The sequence below is a fragment of the Schistocerca nitens genome, chromosome 1 (genome assembly GCF_023898315.1).
Source record: "Schistocerca nitens isolate TAMUIC-IGC-003100 chromosome 1, iqSchNite1.1, whole genome shotgun sequence".
Classification (NCBI taxonomy): Eukaryota; Metazoa; Arthropoda; class Insecta; order Orthoptera; family Acrididae; genus Schistocerca; species Schistocerca nitens.
This window is the reverse complement of record NC_064614.1, coordinates 233,417,723-233,441,033: the sequence shown is the minus strand read 5'-3', so window position 1 is coordinate 233,441,033 and position 23,311 is coordinate 233,417,723. Positions and strand designations below refer to the sequence as shown.

General features: G+C 38.8%; 1 protein-coding gene across 3 annotated transcripts in view; it reads right to left on the bottom strand.

Moving 5' to 3' along the window:
- Window positions 1-23,311, bottom strand: part of LOC126246314 (probable E3 ubiquitin-protein ligase HERC4) — a 248,291-nt gene that overhangs the window by 107,744 nt on the left and 117,236 nt on the right. For all 3 annotated transcript variants that reach the window (XM_049948384.1, XM_049948386.1, XM_049948385.1), the window contains exons 12-15: window positions 22,191-22,380; window positions 13,352-13,458; window positions 10,069-10,251; window positions 1,784-1,870 (exon numbers count right to left, since the gene is read on the bottom strand). In XM_049948384.1, coding sequence (XP_049804341.1) covers window positions 1,784-1,870; window positions 10,069-10,251; window positions 13,352-13,458; window positions 22,191-22,380 — 567 coding nt within the window. The remainder of the gene's footprint in view (window positions 1-1,783; window positions 1,871-10,068; window positions 10,252-13,351; window positions 13,459-22,190; window positions 22,381-23,311) is intronic.

Sequence of the window (23,311 nt, the reverse complement as noted above, 5' to 3'; positions counted from 1 at the left end):
AATACATTAGTGATAATTTATTAAGAGAGAAAGAGTGTCATGTTTAGTATGAAGTGTGGAATGGAGAGTTATAGTTGTTTCAGGATAAGGATGGCAAGGGAAATAGCAGTGAAATATGTTTAATAGTATTTGAGTTTCTGAGCAGGGCAAGGGACCATTGAGATATTCTGTGAGACTGAGCAATACAAGTGAAAGATGAAAGACAGATTTATGGAGTCAGTGATTTATATAGAAACTTGCATAGTAGTTAAGAAAAGTCAGTTTAGTATTGGGTACTTATTTTACAGATTAAGGTAGAAGTAATTACAATAGAGAAAAGAGCTGGTATAAGTCACAGGGGACTGGGTCTTCTCCATGGGGGGGGGGGGGGGGGGGCGGCAGCATAGTGCTGCAAGCTAGTCTTCAGCCAAAAAATTATTAGTCTTTAACAAAAGTAAGGAGAGATGGCATTCAAGTGCCATAGAGCGTTGCATTAGTATTTGCAAGTCAGTAACCACCTAAGTGGTGATGAGGGTCATAACAACAGATATACCAGTGGACTGTGAAGCAAGAATAGCCAAGCTCAGTGGTAAACAGTGCAGTGCAGCGACAACAGTGTAGCAATTGGCATTGTGTCACCCCATCAGGGTGAGCCTCTCATTATGACAAAGTGACTAGATGCCACATTTCAGTGAAATGAATGGACACTGGAGGCACATAAATAAGTCTGTATTTTAAGGTGCCGATCACCTGTCATGGCCAGAAGCCAGCAATACCACCATGGTGCCAGGAAAACACTGGACAGCAAGACGACTGGGCTCTGCCAGCTGCAGCCATGGGTTTGAGACTGGGCTGCACCTGCTGACAGCACTAAGTCCTTCACAGGACTTGATGTCACAGCCCTAACAAACTGTCATCTGTGCCAGCTGCCATCAACACTGAGTTTCTAATGGAACTTGGCACCATAGTGCCAGCCCCCCCAGCTGATGCCTGTCCAAGGGCAGCAGGTTTTACCTCATACGCAGCAGACTCCCCACACCGCTACCACAGCCATGCACAGAGTCAAGGGGCCACCTCCCAAGTGGGATGCCATCACAGCACAACATGATGCATCAACAGCCATGGCCTACAGAGGCTGCTGGCCTCAGCAGAATGAGGCACTGGATCAGCAGCACCAGATGGAAAATGTCGCCAGCTTATCGGCCCCAGCCAGGGTCAAAGAGGTGTTTGTCCTACGACCCAGGGACTGTCACAAACACCACTCACCACTATTCAGCTTCACTACTTTACATGCAGCAGACTGCTCATGCAATTCGACTGTAAACACACTTCAAGAGTAAACAACTACTGAAAAACAGTAAAAGTATTTGGATTTTCTGTATGTGACCTCAAAAATGCACAAGGTGTTCATGAGTTGTGCACAGCATCTGCTTTATGTCCTTTCCTGTGAATGTCAGGTCATTGATAGCGAACACAATGAAGATATGAAGATCGCCGAGTGTAAATACAAACGTAGGGAGAAAAAAAAAATTAAAAGAAATAGAGAGACAGAGACAGAGAGAGAGAGAGAGAGAGAGAGAGAGAGAGAGAGAATTAGTAATAAGTAATCACAGTTTTGCAATTGTACAACCTCTTCCAGTAAATCAAATTTGCTTACAAGATAATGCATTTCTTAGGTTAAATCTTTCACAGGTAAAACTGATGTACTAATCGCAGAAAAGTCTGACATAACATAACTGTGTTTTCTTAGCTTCTTTTATGTGTTTCTAAGTACAATTCCAAACTTTGTTATAAGTATACAGACCTGCAACGATTGATCTGTTTCCAGAAGAAGAGTTTTGGCAGCAGCATCGAACACAAATGGATAGTTACAAAAATAGAGTCTTCCAGCCTGTAAAACAGTTCCCTGTATTATTTTGCATTCATAATAAATAATGTATAAAGCATATGTATGATTAGTACAACAAACATGGAGATCACTCCTACAGATTACTATACTGCCAATAGACACACTTTATGGAGAAAATATTAATTATAGTTTCATAGATGTCTTAATCAGGGACAGAGATGGGACTGACTGAGAAAGTTTGGAAAGAAGGAAAGGTCTCTCAGATTCCAGGTAGGCAGGGTCCTAACAGTTTCTCAAGTTGCTCAGAACCAGTTAGCAGCTGCAACACACAGCAATCAGCAGAGGTAGACAGATTAGGCAGTAACAACTCAATACCCAAGACTGTGTATAGAAATCACTGGTGCAGCAGTTAATGCTGATATAGGCTATGCAGCCACTAAACACTAATTTGTTTTTCTAATATTATTATTATTTAGTTAAAATATGATCAGTGGACTGATACTTAGACATTTTATAGTTTTAATATTTTGGAGATTTTAACATGGTTTGCTTATCAAACTAAAGAAATTGTATTACTTTATTTACAACATTCCCTCATCTAGGATGTCAAGTGAAACACCTTTCAGCCCTCTAATTTCCAGACTTATTTTATTTTGCTACCAGTTTCAGCAATTTATTATGCCATCATTAGGCCCCTAACCAACGTGTCGGAAGATTTCACCTCAATTCTGGTCAAAACAGGAGCCTGCATTCAAATACTGGTACCTGTAGATTTCTGCTTGCTATACCAATCAGTTCAACCATCATCTGCCTACAGATTCCATCTGAGTTGGCAGATGATGGTTGAAGTGACCGGTATAGCAAGCAGAAATCTACAGATATCAGTATTCAAATACTGGCCCGTTTTGACCAGAATCAAGGCGAATTTTCCTTCATGTAGGTCAGGAGCCTACAAATGGCATAGTAAATCGACAAAACTGGTAGCCATATAAAATAAGTTTGGGAAATAGTCGGCTGAAAGGTGTCTGATTTGACAAACTGTATCAAACAGCCAAGTCCCGCAACCATCTCTAAAAAGATGGACATACAGTTCCCTCATCTACTTCTTTGCTTGCATTGCGATATGTTAACTGCATTCACAGTTTACAAGAATCATCACTTTTGGCTACGTTTTTCTTGTCCACTTGTTTATTTTTAACATCATATATTCCCTACATGATGAATACATTGTTGACATTTGCAAAGTGTGTTTTAATCATTTCTTTATGTTATTATTGTGTGTGTGTGTGTGTGTGTGTGTGTGTGTGTGTGTTTTAGAGAGAGAGAGAGAGAGAGAGAGAGAGAGAGAGATGCAATGTGGTAACTGAGACTGGGGACAAGAGGGAAATTATGAAGAAAATAGAGAGGAGTGTTTCTGAGTGAAAGATAGATCTTACTTTATGCCTGATTGTTTCACTCATGCACATGTTCCTTGAGAAAGGGGAGATAAACTTATTCAGTTTGATTGGTTCAATGCAGTACACTTTTTGTATAGTGATTGGTTTCCAATAATTATCTGCTCATTAAACAGATGTTGGTTTAGTAGTGGCATATAAAGTATAATCATCAATGAAGTATGAGTAATAATTGTTTGCCCCATTACAAAAATTGGTAGGGGTATATCAGATCCACATGAAGTTATATTCACTTTGTATAGTGAAAGTGAGAAGCATCTTCAGAAAAAACTAAAAGAAAATTTACTTATTTTATAGTAAATATAAAGGTGATAATTATGCACAATGAGGGTGAGCATAATACAAGATAAGAGTAACGTTAAATTGAGAAAAAGAACTATATGAGGAATAAGACTTCAAGAACTCAGCCAATATGAAAGTTTGTGATTTTGCTCTGTGAAAAAAAAGTTAATTTTGCCATTAAAAAGAAAGCATGTACAAACAGTAAGAAAAAATATCACAAAGCTGAATGGCTGTGTGTTAGTCTTGAGTCTTCAGGTAGCAAAAAGTGAGCCAAGTACACTACATGGTCTAGTCTGTTAATGAAAACTGAACTGAAGTTACATACAAAAACAATACATATGATGTGCAAAGTCATGTAAACAGTGCATAAACATTCCGTGCACGAAAACCCCTTTGAAGTGCTTTCCATATCATACACTGTGATAGTGCAACGAGCTGTGTCTAATCGCATGGGAAGAAAAAGGACAATGAAAACAAAGTACAGCAAAATCGTTTTCAGCCTCAAGGAAAAAGTCAGCCGTGACTGTGGTCACTGTCATTGAATCAAAATTAAGAGTTTCTTACAATGCATTATCATCCATTATAAATGAAAATGACAAAACAAACCATGTTATCAAGCAACGCAAGAGTACCAATAGAACTAAAAACAATAACTACTACACAGCAAGAACTGGTAAAATAAGTCTATTTGCAGATAGTTATGGGTGAAACTTAGCCACCGACTTTCAATCTAGAAGCAGTCCAATATAGCTAACATGGCGAAACCAGGTGCAAAATTTCAGACACCGACTTCTATAAATCATGGAATTAGTGGAGTGGGGGGAAACTGATGTTGAGCCATCAGGGTCAGTGCTGCTCAGTTTCTCTATTGGAGCAAAGAATTTTAGGGGGTATATGGAATTATTGTTAAAAGTTGGTGAGGGGGTACTATGCATTCCTTGAGATAGATTTACTGAATAAGCATCACACAAAAATTGCTCTTCTGTAACACGCGATTTAAGTCAGTGGGGCATTGCTGTGCCTGGAAATGACAACTGCAAATGGTGCATTGTCACAAGTTTCGTTGAGTATAAAAGTGGAGCTAACTAACCTGCACACATGATCATTAAAGCTCAAATCACATGACAGAGTACCGGAAGGTACAGTAAAACCACTTTGGGTAAGTTTGGCTACTGGCCTACCGGATGTCATTTTGTATATTATAGGACCATTGGAACACAATGACAAATTGGGTACTTCACACTGTTTTATATGTATGAATGTGGTGCATGCAGGAAGTAAATGGAGATTCCACGGTTTCAGTTAGTGGTGATAATCTTGAATCTGATGCATTAAAGACCATAAACCACTTTTCATGTTCCATTGCAATGGTTGCAATTCTGAATCAAAAAGCGAGTACATTATCACAAGCAATGACAAACAACTTGTTACCGAAGTTTGGCATCCCTGACCCACTAATTACAGATCAGTGCACCAACTTCATGTGCAAGCTGATTCGGCAACTATGCCATCAGCTCTGAATAATGAGGCTGAGACCTATCCCTTTCACCCTTAATCGAACACAGGCATTGACCGTGCATGACAGAACTGGGCTCTAGCACTATGAGGTGGTATACGATAAAAAGTTGCTGTTGTCTTTCAAAGTGATTAAGCCAAAAAGCAGGAAAAATGGGGAGTCAGTGAAGAATTTTGCAAAGACGTTGTACGATGTGTGGAAATGGGTGAAGACGATGAATACAAAAGAGCTTGAGCGGCAAGAAAGAATAGAATAATGCACTGTTAAGTTTCCTGAATGCAGAATCAGCCAATGCGTCATGACAGCAAGAGCCTACACACCATAGGTTCAAACGTAAAAATTTATTATGCGATTCACGGGCCATATCAAGTCACAAAGATAACTTTACCCACGAATTTGAAGTTACAATTACCATTGTGAAGTTCTATTGTTCACACAGGACATGTTAATAATTTTTAAGGTTAATTTAGATGACTTACCCCCAAGGGCTACTACCACTGCCCATGAAGAAAGGGAAAGCTAACAACGGAAGAGAGGAGACAGAAGCCTCCGAGCACAATGTGGACAGAGTGCCTTATGCACCCACATCTTTTCAGTAGATATTGAATTGTGTGGGATATAAGAGGGATGGTCAACAAAGACTGAAACACTTTTTTTTCACAGATGTTTATTTCTCCATTTCAATGTTTACAAGATCATTTTGAAAGTACTACTCTTCTCCTTGCAAGCACTTTTTATACCATCTGGCAGTCCTCAAGTATACAGTGCAGACCATTCTTTGTCAGGTCCTTGACAACCGCCTCACTTTTCTTGAGCACTGCTTCAGAGTTCTCAAATCAAATGCCCCGAATCTTTGCCTTTAGTGATGGGAATTAAAAAAAAGGGTGCCAGATCGGGGCTTTTAGGCAAATGCAGTACACAAGTAACGTTGTACTGAGCCAGAAACAGCATGACTTATGTTGTAATGTGAGCCTGCACACTGTCATGATGAAGTCAACACCCTGTCCGAGTAAGTTCAGGTTGTTTCCTTGCAAGGTGCTTCCTCAGTTTAGCCAATACTGACATGTAGTATGCTGCTGTAACAGTGTAGGGGAACTGCGTGCTGGTAAATCACTCCATGACAGTAAAAAATATGATTACCATCACTTTCCCTGCTTATGGAACAATTTTTGCCTTTTTGTTTTTGGAGAACCTGGCAATTTCTACACTGTGATGGCTCATTTTCCTTCAGGATCATGAGGATGTTGCCATGAGTAAGTAGGAGGTAATAAACTTCAGAAACGCATCCCCTCTATCAGCATAGCGATGCATCACCTCATAGCTTGTCTCCATTTGCACAACCTTTCACTTGGGAGTCAGCAGAGGTGGCACCCAATGGCCACAAATACAGGCCATATGGGGATAAGTCGGCCTCCTCTGAAGTCCTTGAGCAACCTAAACACTGTTGCATGAGGTAAGGCATCTTTACTGAAAGTTTGCTGCCACTTTTCGAAAGTTTCAATAGCTGTATGGTTTAAATGAATACACAATTTTATTGTACCATACTGCTCCTCTCATGTCGTCTCCACTGTTTGGTATGCAAAAAGCAAATAGCATCTACAAAATACAACATTACCACGAATCTACCAATCGAAAGTGCTGCTACCGTATATAAGAAACTATCATAGAAGCTACAAGAAACAAATCAGTCTCAGTATTTGTTGATCAGTCCTCACATAAACAGCTTTGGGGTAGAATACATGACAGTTATGTAACTGACTGACTGGAAATTGGTTGTTATAGGGAGTTCAGTTCTGCATTATTGTTATGTTTTTGGTATTAATTGGGTGGTAGGTGGTAGTTTATAAAGGAACAGGAGTATACTGTTGTAATATGATGCTTAGTGTGGTAATGAACCATGTACACCGTGCCTCGTGAGAGGGGAAGGGTGAATGATGTGAATCCCTTTCAGGAGAAGCAATGGAAACACTATAGTACCAATGATTTGAAGCAGGAGTGCTGTTTTCCAGGCAGGAGGATATCATATGAACTAGCCACCAATGGATGCTAAAGCTGACTAAAACATGAAAAGTAAGAAATGAGATACAAAGGTTATAAGTGGAGAGGAGTACAGGAGAGACATAGGGAGAGTACCAAGGCTGCAGCTATTATATGGGCTGTTACAAGATCAGCTGTGCCATGTGATGGATTTAACACCACATACATTACAACAACAGAAGAAAATTATTGAAGCCGGCTGTGGTGGCAGACAAGGTACACACTAGCACCACGGATAGCAACAATGATGAACTGGATGATATACTTTGTAATAGTGATGACAGTGGCGCAGGTAGGGCCTGTAATCCTCAAGCACAACTACTCACCTGGTCAGTATATTTTATACAAAGTTGTAATAATAATGAAAAACAATGTTCAAACTATTGTCGGAATGTTACTTTTTGGTAACTTTTGCTGTACGCAATGGAAGTGTCACCAAAGCTATTAATAAAGTAAGATATGGGTGTATTCCAGGATTCCAGGGGAAGTCTTACGGGATAAACATGCTGCTGCACAAAAACTAATACCATTGCAAGTACAATCCATGATAGACCACATTAACCATTTCCCATTCTATCGAAGCCACTATAATAGGAACTATAACCCCAATAGGAAATACTTGAACACAGACCTTAATACTTCAAAGGTGTACAATCTTTACACACATTGGTGGGTGGAAAATCAAACTGATCCTGTCAAAGAGCATTACTACTGATCTACTTTCAGTTTTAAACTTAACTTATAATTCCACTTGCCCAGAAAAGATACATGTAAAACTGTAATAGGTACAAGTAAATGATTGATGTGGAGCAAAATTGAGAAACAAGGGCAGAGCTAGAAAGAGAACGTAATCCCATTTAGCAAAAACTAAAAAAGCATGTCCTACTTTAAAAGCTGATGACACACTAGCAAAAGAAAATGAAGACGTATGTATCTTAACTATGGATTTAGAGAAAACCCTCCCCTATCCAAAACTGTTTCTGAGGCATACTACTGTAGAAACATGTACTGTTAAAATCTGGGAGTAAGTAACATGGGGAAAAAGTTAGGTTACATGCATGTATGGGATGAGACCATAGCAAGCAGGGGGTCAAAAGAAATCTCTGCTTGTCTCACCAATCACATAAAACACAATCCCTGTAAACACACAATAATTTTCAGTGACACTTGTGATGGACAAAACCGTAGCTTTAATTGTAATGAAATTAACACAAGAAACAAGTGTAGACACTATTAATCTAAAAGTTCATGGTTTCAGGGCACTCATATCTGCCTAATGTTGCCGACTTCAGTTACACAGAAAAAGCAGCATGAAATCAAACTGTCTTCACCTCAGATAACTGGTATAGAATAATACTAACTGCAAATTCTTGTTAGTAAGAATGGAAGGTGATTAGTTTCTGAGTGTCGAAAAGTTGATAAAAGCAGTAACGAAACGGAGGGGATGTAAATGAAGACCAAGTGAACTGGTTGAAAATACAGTGACTTCATTCTGATAAGGAAAAGGAGTATTCTATCTTGCACAACTACATTTACCTGTTAGTAAAGTACGTGCCCAGAATTTATACCATTAACATCCCTATGTCCGACTGCATTGCTTGAATGAGATAGATTTTGCATAATGCTGTTGTGAAGCACATATTTCTATGTCACCATACTGCATCTCAATTTAATATGCGTAACAGGCATATCTCACAAGAGCATAAACCGTGTGACTTTCGTGTTTAAAGTATCTTGGGTGAACCAATGGACATCCAAACCCAAAGGTTTTAATAATCTGCAAACTATGTTTATTGGACAGCATTATGTATGCTGGTAACAATACCATAAATCCTTGTGTGTACACTGCTACAATCATAATTCCATAATCATTAATTCTGCCACTGTGAACATATACCAAATCTATGATGTTGCTTTTTAGTCAGGTGATTCTCCTTCCTTAAAGGACTGCAGAGAAAGATGATGCACTTCCATTTACCTGTATATACTGTGAATTGTGAAACCAAAACTGGCCACCAATTACAGAGCAGTACAAATATATTGGGCTGAACCTCATTTAAAACTTATTGCGTGTCCTGTTTAGAGAATCTGTATTTCTGCTACCTGACATCAATTCTCAACAATGTACACAAAAGATATATTGTTACTTACCATATTTAAGTTGCAGATAGGCACAACTAAAAGACACTTACACACTAGCTTTCAACCGCAGCCTCCGCCACGCACCGTATGGTGGATTGCGGAGTATGTATGTAGATGTAGATGAAAAGGACACACACACACACACACACACACACACACACACACACACACAAGCACACAAGCACACATCACACACATATGACCACCAACCCTAGCATCTTGGAGTGGAAAATAACCAAGCATCTACTCACTACTGCTCCAGTGCTAGCCCACTCAGGGTGATGAACTACTGGCTTCCTGATCATTGACAACGAAGTTCCACCATACACATCAGAGGCCAACCACCCTTGGCTTCCACAGCAGGTCATCCTTTTTTGGGAAATAAAAACTTTGATTTAATCTGGAATGTCTGAGCTCTTTCTTGTACTCAAAATGCAACCTCCCAGCCACTCATTTAAATGGACCAAGGTGCAAAAATGTGACACATCTAGGATAGTGATTGATCTGTTTTGTTCGTCTCTTAGACCCAATAGATGAGAGGGATGTTGAAAGACCATCTCCATTCAAAACTTCTTCAAAGTACATCCATTATACACAAAATACAAGGTGCATATTTGTATTCCAACCATCATTTATATAAAAACTTACAAACCAGGAAATAACCAATACCAGCTGTGATAATAAGAAAAATATAATCTTTTACTATGGAAAACGGACTATGATATCTGGCATGAATGCCATCTACCAAAGGCAGATATTAAAAATAATTTATTACTTCATACATAACTAAAAATTAAAGAGTAAATTACCTGTGTCTGATCTTTCTCAACCAGCCAGTGTAAATAATCCGATCTTACATCTACTATTTCGGCAAGTTCTGGCATTTGAAATGTGTCATAAGGTACTTTCAGATCATTTGTACTCTGATTTAATTTGTTGAGCTGTGAAAGAATTTCCAGGGCAATATGTACAGATACCTCATATTCGGCTTTCTGGAAGGAAAGAGATTTGGTGTAAGTAACGACTTCACTCCACTAAAAATTTTCTGTACTTTTCAAATTAAATGTCAAACACAAATTTATATGTAAACTAGTGATCCCTCAATTCACAAAAAAACACGGGACAAGAGAATATTAAGTCGTATAACCATAACACTAAGCTAACAGAAACACCAGTAGCTGTGAATATAATTGGTTTAGTGTTGTACAGCTATGGTTTACTTACTCAGAACTGAAGTTGTAAAAAGCAACAACTGAACCAAACTCTGTTTACAATGTGTAATGAATCTCTCTTCTGATATGTTACCCTTATGTCAACGTAAACAACTATACTACACAGTACTGTACTATGCTATCTATACAACACTGTACTAAAAGCAAACAGTGAACACTTCATCATATTATAAACACCCTTCCAACACTCACACAACCTTATGCCAATTCACAAACAAAATGGTTAATGAATTTCAAAACTCTGCATATCCTATGTTCTGGGCAATATTAAGAAAGTGGGAAGGAATATGTCAAATTATAGTAGATATCACCATGAGACTGGTATAAAATAACTTAATGGTCTGCAAACATGAGAAATATGAGGGCAGTCAAACAAAAACCTGAAAAGTTTAATTAAAAATAGACATTTCGCACCACTGATCTGTAAGTTGGCAGTACCCTATATGTGACAGCATACTAAAGACTAGTTAAACACAGTCACAACACCAGTTCAAAATGGCTGCCAGGCTTGTGATATGCACCACAGAAGAAAAGCATTATGCTGCACATTTTCTGAGCAGTGAAGGTACAAACCCCCTACTGAAATCCATTGGCAAATGAAGGTCCAGTATGGTGATGCATGTCTATCAATGCACCAAGTGTGAGAGTGGGGCAGAAAGTTCAGATATGGTGTGTGATTTTTGTGACAGATACTCAGTGGCCGGGTAAGGCACACTGCATTGTGACATGAGTCTACTGCAGCAGTTGAAGCTGATGTGATGGAAAATCAACATGTGATGGTGGATGAAATAGCCACAACTCTGAACATTAGTCATGGCTCAGCACACCACACGATTCATGAAGTGCTTAAGATTTGCAAAGTGTCTGCAAGATAGGTAACAGGGCAGAACAGAAAGAGCGATATGTTGATGTAACATCAAGCCAAAACAAAGACAGCAAGCAAGAAATGGCACCATTCCTCAATCACCAAAACCCAAAATGTTCCAGATGCAGCCATCTGCAGGGAAGAGTTTTCTGACTCTCTTTTGGGGTAACAAGGCATTGTCTTGGAGCACTACACGACTAGAGGAAACACCATTGCCAGTCCATCATATTCCTACATATTAAAAAAAAAACTGGCTTAGGCCGCATCTATGTTCCACTTTTGTTCAATTAAAAAAAATAAAAATATTTAAGGTTTTCAGTTGACTTCCCATCATATATTGCAAGAATGCAGATTACAAGGAAATATTCGTTACTATTTAGTGCTTCTATCTGAACAGTCATATTTACCCTTGCTGGCAGAGGTACCTTTTACAACCAAAGTATGCTGAATTTTGAATGTTTCAACAATATAGAATACAAAAGCAACTGGATCACACGCAAAATTTTTTTGTTCTTTGCATGTAACAGTAAATATGAATTATATTACAATCAAAAATTAAAGTTTGTTTTGATGGTATCCCATGCAACAAACTAAAGCAATAAAGCAATGCCTGACTGCCACCACTTCTGCGAAGAGCTTCTGTTAAGTTTGGAAGGTATGAGACGAGATACTGGCAGAAGTAAAGCTGTGAGTACCGGGCGTGAGTCGTGCTTCGGTAGCTCAGATGGTAGAGCACTTGCCCGCGAAAGGCAAAAGTCCCGAGTTCGAGTCTCGGTCGGGCACACAGTTTTAATCTGCCAGGAAGTTTCATATCAGCGCACACTCCGCTGCAGAGTGAAAATCTCATTCTGGGCAGTAAAATACTTGGTAATGGCAGAAGTGAAGAGGACACAAAAAGCAGATTGCCAATACCAAGAATATTTTATTTTTCTGGAAAAGGGAATATATTGTTACTGGATGTTAATTTAACTGTTAGAAAATCTTTTCAGAAAAAATGTCTGAAACACGTCACTATCAAGTGAAACATGGACCATAAACAGTGCAGAAAATGTGAGAATAGCAGCTTTAGAAATGTGCATCAGAAAGCTGAAGATTTGATGGGTAGATGGGATAACAAATGAAGAGATACTGAACTGAATCAGAAAGAAACCTTATTATAGCACAAAGTGACTAAGAGAAAAAATAGATTGCAGGACGCATTCTGAAGTACCACTGACTACTGAGTTTGGTAATGGAGGAAAACACAATGGTAACAGAATGTTAAACATGCAATATTTTTATTCTCAGCATCAAGCACAAACAGAAATTGTATTATGCCATATTTTAAAGGGTATTCCAAATAGCTGGAACTGAAGCAATATCTTCAAGGAGCATAGTAACAACAATAACAACAGCTGGCACTGGAATACTTCACTGCAATTCTGAATTACAAAATTAATCTACAACATCCGTGAGATGCTAACAACTGATGGAACGGCAGTCTTCCACATCAATTTTCACAATACCGTGTGAATGAACTTAAACAATAATTTTCTGTCAATGAGCCCTTTTAGACGTGCAGAATCTATTTACTGCTCACTGAATCATGAGAAATTGAGGCAAAAGTGACTCCCCCCTCAAAAAAAGTGTCGCTCACAGGAATAAGTTGTCACAATGGAGTCCATGGTTCTTAAAAATAATTTTCATCAGTTTGTATTTTCCTTCATTGACACTTTCAAATGATTTACTTTTTCCTTCCTGTTTCACACTTTTTCTCCAAATGACGATAATTTTAAAACATTTTAGACACCGGAGATTGTATACACGTGTAAGACGAACAAGAGTTATTTCTGTCTCAAAGATAACTAGGCACAAATCATCTACTTTTATTAATTTGCTTCAGTCACTCTTTTTTAATGTAGTTGTATAAAGGTAATCTCCAGTCAGGACTTCCAAACAAAAGCTTAATTGTGTTTTGTGCATTCTTAACTCAAGAACACAACTACAATTTTTTACCTTTGATTTAACATCTTCAGCAAACTGTAGTATATATAGTACCACATCCTTGGAAATGCGAATGAGCCTCTCAAAATAGTCAATGGGTATTCCTCGCCACCATAGTCCTGAGAAAAATCAGAAAATGATATAAAAATGTTATATACACAAAACTTAGAAACAAGAGTTTATCATTTTCTTTTGAGAAAAAAAGACAATAAATTGTTTTATTGTTTATCTAATTGATGCATGACAGATAAATTCATTTTAATTCTGTCAATTATCAAAATATGAATTAAAAGTGTCATTCTAATGTGACCACAATTGTATCAATCACAGTGTTTAACCACATCTTTTCAGGTATTTAATCTGTATATGCATAATACAGTAGTATGCAGTGCACAATGTTTGATATGAATGCTGAGTAATACTGTTTTAATATGTTTTTCTTTTACCATCACCATTCAAGCTGCATGTTATCCACTTGTCAGCAATGGTATTTTACCTTACTTTTCTCATTTACAAAGGGATGTGTTACCTGTTTTACTTTTGACATGCATTTTCTTACCCATTTTTTATTTACTATTTACATAATACGAGGGCAGTTCAATATGTAATGCAACACATTTTTTTTTCTCGGCCAATTTTGGTTGAAAAAACCGGGAATTTCTTGTGGAATATTTTCAAACATTCCCGCTTCGTCTCGTATAGTTTCATTGACTTCCGACAGGTGTCAGCGCTGTACGGAGCTGTTAAAATGGCGTCTGTAACGGATGTGCGTTGCAAACAACGGGCAGTGATCAAGTTTCCTTTGGCGGAAAACCAGGGCATCTCAGATATTCATAGGCGCTTGCAGAATGTCTACGGTGATCTGGCAGTGGACAAAAGCACGGTGAGTCGTTGGGCAAAGCGTGTGTCATCATCGCCGCAAGGTCAAGCAAGACTGTCTGATCTCCCGCGTGCGGGCCGGCCGTGCACAGCTGTGACTCCTGCAATGGCGGAGCGTGCGAACACACTCATTCGAGATGATCGACGGATCACCATCAAACAACTCAGTGCTCAACTTGACATCTCTGTTGGTAGTGCTGTCACAATTGTTCACCAGTTGGGATATTCAAAGGTTTGTTCCTGCTGGGTCCCTCGTTGTCTAACTGAACACCATAAAGAGCAAAGGAGAACCATCTGTGCGGAATTGCTTGCTCATCATGTGGCTGAGGGTGACAATTTCTTGTCAAAGATTGTTACAGGCGATGAAACATGGGTTCATCACTTCGAACCTGAAACAAAACGGCAATCAATGGAGTGGCGCCACACCCACTCCCCTACCAAGAAAAAGTTTAAGGCCATACCCTCAGCCGGTAAAGTCATGGTTACAGTCTTCTGGGACGCTGAAGGGGTTATTCTGTTCGATGTCCTTCCCCATGGTCAAACGATCAACTCTGAAGTGTATTGTGCTACTCTTCAGAAATTGAAGAAACGACTTCAGCGTGTTCGTAGGCACAAAAATCAGAACGAACTTCTCCTTCTTCATGACAACGCAAGACCTCACACAAGTCTTCGCACCCGAGAGGAGCTCACAAAACTTCAGTGGACTGTTCTTCCTCATGCACCCTACAGCCCCGATCTCGCACCGTCGGATTTCCACATGTTTGGCCCAATGAAGGACGCAATCTGTGGGAGGCACTACGCGGATGATGAAGAAGTTATTGATGCAGTACGACGTTGGCTCCGACATCGACCAGTGGAATGGTACCGTGCAGGCATACAGGCCCTCATTTCAAGGTGGCATAAGGCCGTATCATTGAATGGAGATTACGTTGAAAAATAGTGTTGTGTAGCTAAAAGATTGCGGAATAACCTGGTGTATTTCAATGCTGAATAAAACAACCCCTGTTTCAGAAAAAAAATGTGTTGCATTACTTATTGAACTGCCCTACATGGTATATGATGTGTCATAATACAGGTGGCTCTCCCTTTGATAGTAAATATTTTGCCAGTTACAGCACTGGTATAGGTGGGGATAGGAGGATGCATAGAGCATGTCCTACAGTGAGGATGGTCACAGGGGTAGGAGCCACAGGGTAGGGAGGTGGGTGCAGAAGGTGCATAGAGTCTGACAACGATGCTGCAGAGACTGGAAGGACAATGAAAAGCTCTTCAAGGTGAGATGGGCGAAAGTCAGACAGAATGGACCTCATTTCAGGGCATGATTTTAGAAATTCATATCCTTGTCAAAGTAGCTGATTAATACATTCAAGACCACGATAATGCTGAGTGATAAGTGGTGTACTCCCTAAGTTGTTTATTCGAGGGATCAGCTTTACCAGGATTGGATGTTATGGCCCAGGGAATCTGCTTCTGAACTAGGCTAGTGGGGTAATTATATACTGTGAAGGCTGAGGTGAGAATGGCGGTGTTGAGTCTGTATCTGAACAAATATGTTTGCCTTAAATGCCACGGCTGTATTGTAGGGAACTTACATGTGGAATGGACGGCAACCATCAAAATGTAAGAACTATTGTTTTTTAGTGGGTTTAATGTGAACAGAAGTGTATAGCTGACCTTTGATGAGGATGAAATCAACGTTAAGGAAAGTGGCATGGGATCTGGAAAGGACCTTGTGAAATTTAATTGGAAGAATGTATTTAGAGAGTCCAAGAATTTTAACAGGTTAGCCTCACCATGAGTCCAAATGGTAAAGATGTCATCAATGTATTTAAACCAAACCAGGTACTCAAGGTTTATGGATCCCACAAAAATCCCCTCCAAGTGACCCATGATAAGGTTGGTATAGGAAGGAGTCATCCTGGTTCCCACAGTTGTGCCCCTGATCTGTTTCTATGTCCACTCCTCAGAGGTGAAGTAGTAGTTGGTAAGTATAAAGTTGATTAAGGAGAGCAGGAACAATGTCATAGGTTTGGATCAGGTAGCCAATGACTGAGGAAATGTTCAGCAACAGACAGACCATGTGCATGGGGGATGTTGGTATTGAGGGATGTGACATCAACGGTGACAAGTGAGGTGTGTGGTGGGAGTGGGACAGGCACAGGTTTCTTGAATATAGGAGGGAAGTCTAGGTACTGTTGGTTGCAGGTGTTGATCAATGAAGACAGACATAAGTTCGGTGGGTGCTTTGAAGCCAGCAACTATGGCATGACCAGTGTGATTGGGTTTGTGGATCTTAGAAAGAAGATGGTACTGCATAGTTTGAGTGAGGTAAGAAGTGTAGTGATTGAGGTGTTAGTCCTTGTGACAGGTCTGAGGTTTTAAGGAGGGACAGTAGGTCAGTTTGAATCACAGGGACAGGGCCACCAAGTTATCAGTTTGGATGAGTGGGCATAGGCAGAGGGTGTATGCTGGCAACACAAATTATGCTGTTGCAAAGTAACTGTGGCAAGTGATGGGAAGGAGAAGAATCTGCACTCAGTGTGTATGCCCAGAGACTTTCTCAACAGGCTGAAGAGGGGTTCCCAGAAGCAACTGAAAGCACAGGGTACAACCAATTGCAATTGTTTCTCGCATCAGAACAAACAACGTCTGTGCCTCAGTTCTGAAGTCACAAACGATTCCCTCCAATGACTGTTGGAAATGGTGGAAACAACAAACTTTGATTTTGATGTTACAACAAAGCTCTCTACTTGCAGCATAGTCCCTGAAATGACCATGGACCTCTTATTTTGAACTGAGTGGAAGGCCTGAACCAGACACTTCAGTGATCCTATAACATCCTACACTGGAACTATATGGACTTTTGCTATCAGCTTGGGAGCTGCACAGTCGTCCTAAATGTATCAAGATGCATTATACACCACAGCTGGTATGGCTGACTTTGTATGAAACGCATATAAGTTTTAAAAAATATACATGAATATTAGGGGTCAAAGGAATCAAAATGAAACAGTATGGGAAAGGGATATCAAGCAAATAATGACTTCCAGTCGCACAGGGCACTGTAGCAATGCAATGTTTAGAGTTGAAAATTTGTGGTGGATCAGGAATCGAACACAGATGCTCCACTTACCTAGAATGGCTGTCACAACCACCTCAGCCATCTGGACAAACTTTCCATCAGACTCAAATTCCCAACATCCAACTTGCCACACCACAACAAGCTCCACACATTAACCCCCTACTCACAGATTTCGGATCCCCATGTTAGTTCAGATGTTGATTGTGCATCCGTACTGAAACTGCTTCATCAAACAGCTGTTGTGGTCATAGAATTATAGAAATGAGCAGTGTCTCGTCTGTTGGGATGTCCGACATAATAGGCAACACATAGATATATATATACACGTTTCTGTAAGAGCATGATGGCTCCTTGGCGGTTGTTTCTGTGTGGGTGCACTAGTATCATCCAAACTCCTATGGAAATCAATAATTTGTGAGTAGGGTTTTAATGGATGAGGAGCAGTGCACTGCTGCATGTAGAAAGCTGAGAATTTGGGTCTAATAGAAAGCATGTCTGGATGGCCGAGGTGGTTAAAGTCAATCATTCTAGGGAAGAGGAGCAGAGTGATGGTGGCAGTCATGTGGTTAGAATCCAAGTTCTGTAATCACTGGATTCCTAGACTGAGTCACACTCACATTGTTTTTCTTTCATTTAGATTTTTTTCAGCACTACCGTATTTACTCGAATCTAAGCCGCACCTGAAAAATGAGAACTGAAATCAAGGAAAAAAATTTTTCCTGAATCTAAGCCGCACCTGAAATTTGAGACTCGAAATTCAAGGGAAGAGGAAAGTTTTAGGCCGCACCTCCAAATCGAAACAAAGTTGGTCCATTGTAATATGAGACACAATTTAGGTCGAATGAATGACGATACAGCCACAGTAGTTTGGTTCGAGTCGTAAGCTTAGCAGTTAAGCTTTACCAGGTAGCCATTGCTATGCGTCAGGTGCTCCGTCCGCATTTACGGTATACAGGTACCCTTCCTTTTTCACGTTCCTCGTCTGGTTTGAATTGATTGCTTATTTTTCTTTGATCTGATAAGTGCCGTTCTCTTTGTTATAGGTGTTTACGTCACTCTAAGCTGAAAATGCATTACTGTACTGTGTCCTACACTGTTTGTCGCATTCTGATAATGAGTGTTTACGCCCTATCGCCGCTCGCGGCATGGCTTGCTTTTGTGTGCGCGCTACTGCCGCAACAGAGAGAGAGAGAGAGAGAGAGAAAAGAATCGTCACATTAACGAAACAATAGCAAGAGGCTGCTATTTGTTGTTAGTTACACTGCTGCTTTCTTTGATAATGATCAACAAGAACCAAATAATAGACTGCGTATGACAGATGATGTTCTGAACGAGAGTTTAGCAAAAATTTTTCTCCGTTTGAAAATCTTTGCAGACGCTTCTTTAGTACATTACATTCTGCACAGAAATTAGAGTCATCTTAGATTTAAAAATATAGTCAAGTGCCGTGCTTCATTTCTGACTGTCTCGCTATTAGGCATAAGAATAATACGAATATAAACATGACACGGTATGTATATTCTTCCGTGTTTGCTATTATCTCACACTAGTTTCGTAGTTTATTAGGCAGACAGGATTTAAATGACATAGCAGCAAACACGAAAGAATACATGGCAAAATGTTTATATTCGTATTAATCTTATGGTGAAGAGAATACTGCATGTGATTCACAATTCATAAAAGTTCCTATTAGCAACCATCTCTTCTCACAGGTAGGAAAAAATTCAGAACGTAGAGTTGGCCATACTGACAAACATCCCAGTCTTGCCAGTCAGATTTTTGTAGCCCATTGAAATGCTGTTACATTCGAAGATGAACAATACGGAATTTGTATTTACTTCGTTGGATAATGTATGAAAATGCAGTGGTTGAAACTCGGGGCGGAGAAAAAAGCTCGTCTTCCACCTTTTTTTAATTTATTTACTGACGCAGAGGTTTTGGCGGCAGTATTTATCTTTGTGCTTGCAAAGCATGCCTGCGTAGCGCTACATATATTCGACGGCAGAAGTTAGTTGTGGCGGCACCTACCAACATTTTTCAGAACTTCCGCTTACTTTGCACTCGATTCTAAGCCGCAGGCGGTTTTTTGGGTTACAAAAACCGGAAAAAAAGTGCGGCTTCGATTCGAGTAAATACGGTAGTCATATTATTTCATACATATTGCATCTGAAAGGTAATTTGACAAAAAGACATGAGTATTTTCATGAACGTTTATTGAATTTTGAATATTATTTGTTAGTTTGTTAATTTTTATTGCCACAACAAATATGATATTTATAATTACTGGCAAGTAAATGACCAACTGCATAAAGTTTTCCTGAAAATGTATGTCTGTCATGACTTCTGAAATCCGTTATACCTGCAATCAGGTCAGGTACTGAGAACTGTTTTGCACCGGTATGCTTCAATCTGCAGAGATTGGTTGCAAGAACAGGTTTGGAAAGCCCAAGTCAAACACCTATAAATAAAGGTGCAAATAATTTTATTGAATAATATAAAGAGTTACAATAAACCAGAATATGAAGGTAACGTATGATTAATCATCGGGTGTGCTTTTGACATTACAAGTTGCAGGACGATATTTTTCATACAGACATGGAAGACATAAATTAAAGTGGCATCTACCATATTGAACAAATGTAATTTTTCTGCATATACAAGGGATCTTCAGAGTTTCTCAGGAAAAACAAAGCCCACTGACATTTTGAAAAATTTCCCTTTCTTCTGACAATTTGAGAAGGAAGTCTGAAGGTGTTTGATAAAGCTTATAGAAGTAAAAGTCACAAAATATTTATTATAAAAATTAAAATTAGTAAATAGCCATTTAACACTGGAAATTCAGTTCATCCAAATACAAGTCTCATCATCAATCACTGCCATCTCATGCTCAGGGTCGCAACACACCAGTTCATCACTAAAGCATAAAATTTCTCTTGAAATTTTCTCAAAGTTGTCAAAGTAGCATACCTTCCTACTTGCACGTTATGTTGTCCTAATGGATTACTGTAAGTGTATGAAGTTTGAAGTAAGTCCATGATCTGAATGTCACGGCCTCGCCTTCTCAGTGACTTTAATGCAATTTACCTTAATGAACAGATATTGAAGATACAAAGTTGCTTACACATCACTTATCCTATTTCAGACCACTCTCCTTTCTCTATAAGAGAACAAATTGTACACTGATTGTGATTGCTTGTTAGTTCAATGGCTGGTATGTTATTAGCTCGAAGTTTTAAATGTCATTTAAAACTACACGGAGTATGAGTTTTACCAATACCTCTTTTTAATGCACTATTCTCCTTCCCCTTGCATCTAATAGCACCAAAAGAGCCTTATCTATCTCATGACGCAAAGCACAACCACGATTATTTCCAGCTAAAATAAGGATGTTTGATGACATCATTAATCACTATATGTCAAAGGTATGTGTGGATGTTGCAATATGTCTGAAGAATAAAATAATTTCTCCTAGCTCCATAGAGATTTCTAACACCATACAGATAGACCTGAAAATCTGTGCTTGTGAATTTTTAATAGCTACGACAAGGTCTATAAAGTTTTAAGTGAAAAACATGGGGTGCATGCAATAGATAATAGCAAGGAGTGTAGAGAGTAGCTGTTGTTGGAAAAATCACACAACAGTTCATACAATTTGCTGTGCAATAAAATTGTTAGTAACACAGGTGAACTATTCAAGCATCAGATATCTGCTGCATGCGAGCCACGTTTATCACTTTAAATTTTACAAGTATTGTCATAGCTATTAAAAATTTACAAGCAAAATTTTCAAGACTATCTGTGCAGAGTTAGGAATCTCCGTGGGACTATGAGAAATTATTTTATACTTTTTAGTCCATTTTAAAAATGTGTTATAGTAAAAGTTATTTATTTCAATTTTTTATCTAAGTGGTTGCTCCAATTGTTAGAAAGAATTCAGTAAATTTAGTAGCCAATGTTTTGAGTCTAGCACCACCTGTCTTGGAGTTATAGTCATCATGGACTTTAACACCATTTACCTTACCAAGTTCACTTATTTCATGCCTTGTAATAGCCCAAATTTTTGACTTTGTTCTGAAATCTTGAATTTTTGCACACAGTACATGAGTCTTGAGAAAATGGTGAGAACTTTACAACACTGATTGTAGTGCCACTTTAATCCTTAATTAGAGCTAACCATCAACATTAAAAAGGCTCTCTCTTGGCAAAAGATATTTTGATCCAAGACATAGTCACCCTCTATCTTGGCTTTGACTGCAATTGTCACAGGCCTGTTTCAAGGGACATTTTACGAATACGACGTTTTAAGAGTACTTTTAAGGCACAATTAAACTTCCCAATTACTGTTTCTTCTTGGTAAACTTCTTCCCATTGTTTGTCTCTTAAATTCACACAAAATAGTGAAACTAAGTCAGAATCTATGATTTTGTGGAACTGCACTTCTCCATTTTTAGCTACACCTGATTTATGCAGCTTTTCTATTGCTGACACTTCTGTGGTCAGGCAAATCATTAAGCATAGGGCTCATGTCTATTTCATGTAAGACAGTTGGATAACTGTTACACAATATAATTATATTTTTGTTGGTAATTTACCATGGGGAACAAACCAAAGCTGAACATCAGTAATTGTACGTTATCTAAATCTTGTAGTCAGAGAGGAAGTCAATATCAAAAAAAAATCTTCATATACAATCACTTCCCAGTTATTTCCTTCCATTCCAAGGTTCTGTTTTGTTCAACAAAGTTCTACTACTTCTTAATTGTTGTCATTTCTTTAGATAGCCTGACTTTTGTAAAGTATTAAACTGAGATTCAAATACAAAAATCTTCATTAGAAGATGAAAATAACAAAAACAAATGTTTGACAACAAAAAATGTAGGTTTAACTTACCAACAATTTTCCCTGCTTCTGTTTTTAATTTTAGCAGTGCCTGCCCAAATGGACTATGTAATCGTTGACAGTTTTTTGGATTATCAAATTCATGGTAAAAAGGTAACACCAAATACAGTCTTAAGGTTTCAACATCAGGTGGAGAGCTTGACAAGGATGGAAGTAAATGTTCACTAATGGAGCTGAGTATCTGTAACACATGAACAATAAGTAGCAATTAACACTCACTGTTGAATCACTAGAGACTAAGTTGACAGCATGATGAGGTAAAAAACTGGGCAACAAACCATACTGAATCAAGAAAAAGAAGCTAGGAAAGAGAAAGGATACAATAAAAAAAACTTTTATGGTTACAAATGAAATACCAGGTAGTGTGGAAGTGTGTAGTAGAGAGAAGAAATAACTGAGCTGTATGAAAGGAAATGGAAAAAGAATCCTCATGTTAATGTGACCAGCTAGTAAGCAGTGGGTTCATTTTAACAGCCACTACACTTTCAGTTTAAATATTTCCACCCAGTTAACTTATGTCATTTTAACAAAAGGAATTTTCTGTAAATACAAATCTTTGCTAGTTCATAATCTCAAAGAACAAAGTAATGTTAACAAAACAATATCTGGGCAACGCAAGACTGTTGAGCACAGAGGAAGTTATGGATTCAAACTAGGCTGCTTGTATCACATGAATCCAGAAAACAACCACACGAGAATTTGAAAATTTATCTTTGTAAAAATTGCTAAGGCTTTTGTGACAACTTGACAAATCGACAAATTTCTATTAGATTCAGTCTTAGGTTCTTCTGCCAATGTTTGATGATTTTTCTGATATTTTACCAGCACAAATGACTGAAGTTGTCCAAGCTGTGCCCTCCATGCCAATGTCTTGTTATTGCCGCTATGGTTCTCCCCTTGCTACCTCCAGTGGTTGTTTGCTGCGGCACGGAAATGCAGGACTGTGCTTAAGGCTTTCCTCTTTCTTGTTGGAGACATTGTCATCTTTGTGTATTTCAGTGGCTTCTCTGAATGAGCAGGCATGGTAGCTCTTCTCCACAGTGAGAACTTCCATGTTGACAAATTTCATTATGTGGTCAATCCCACAACACTTGAGCACCATCACAGCTGAC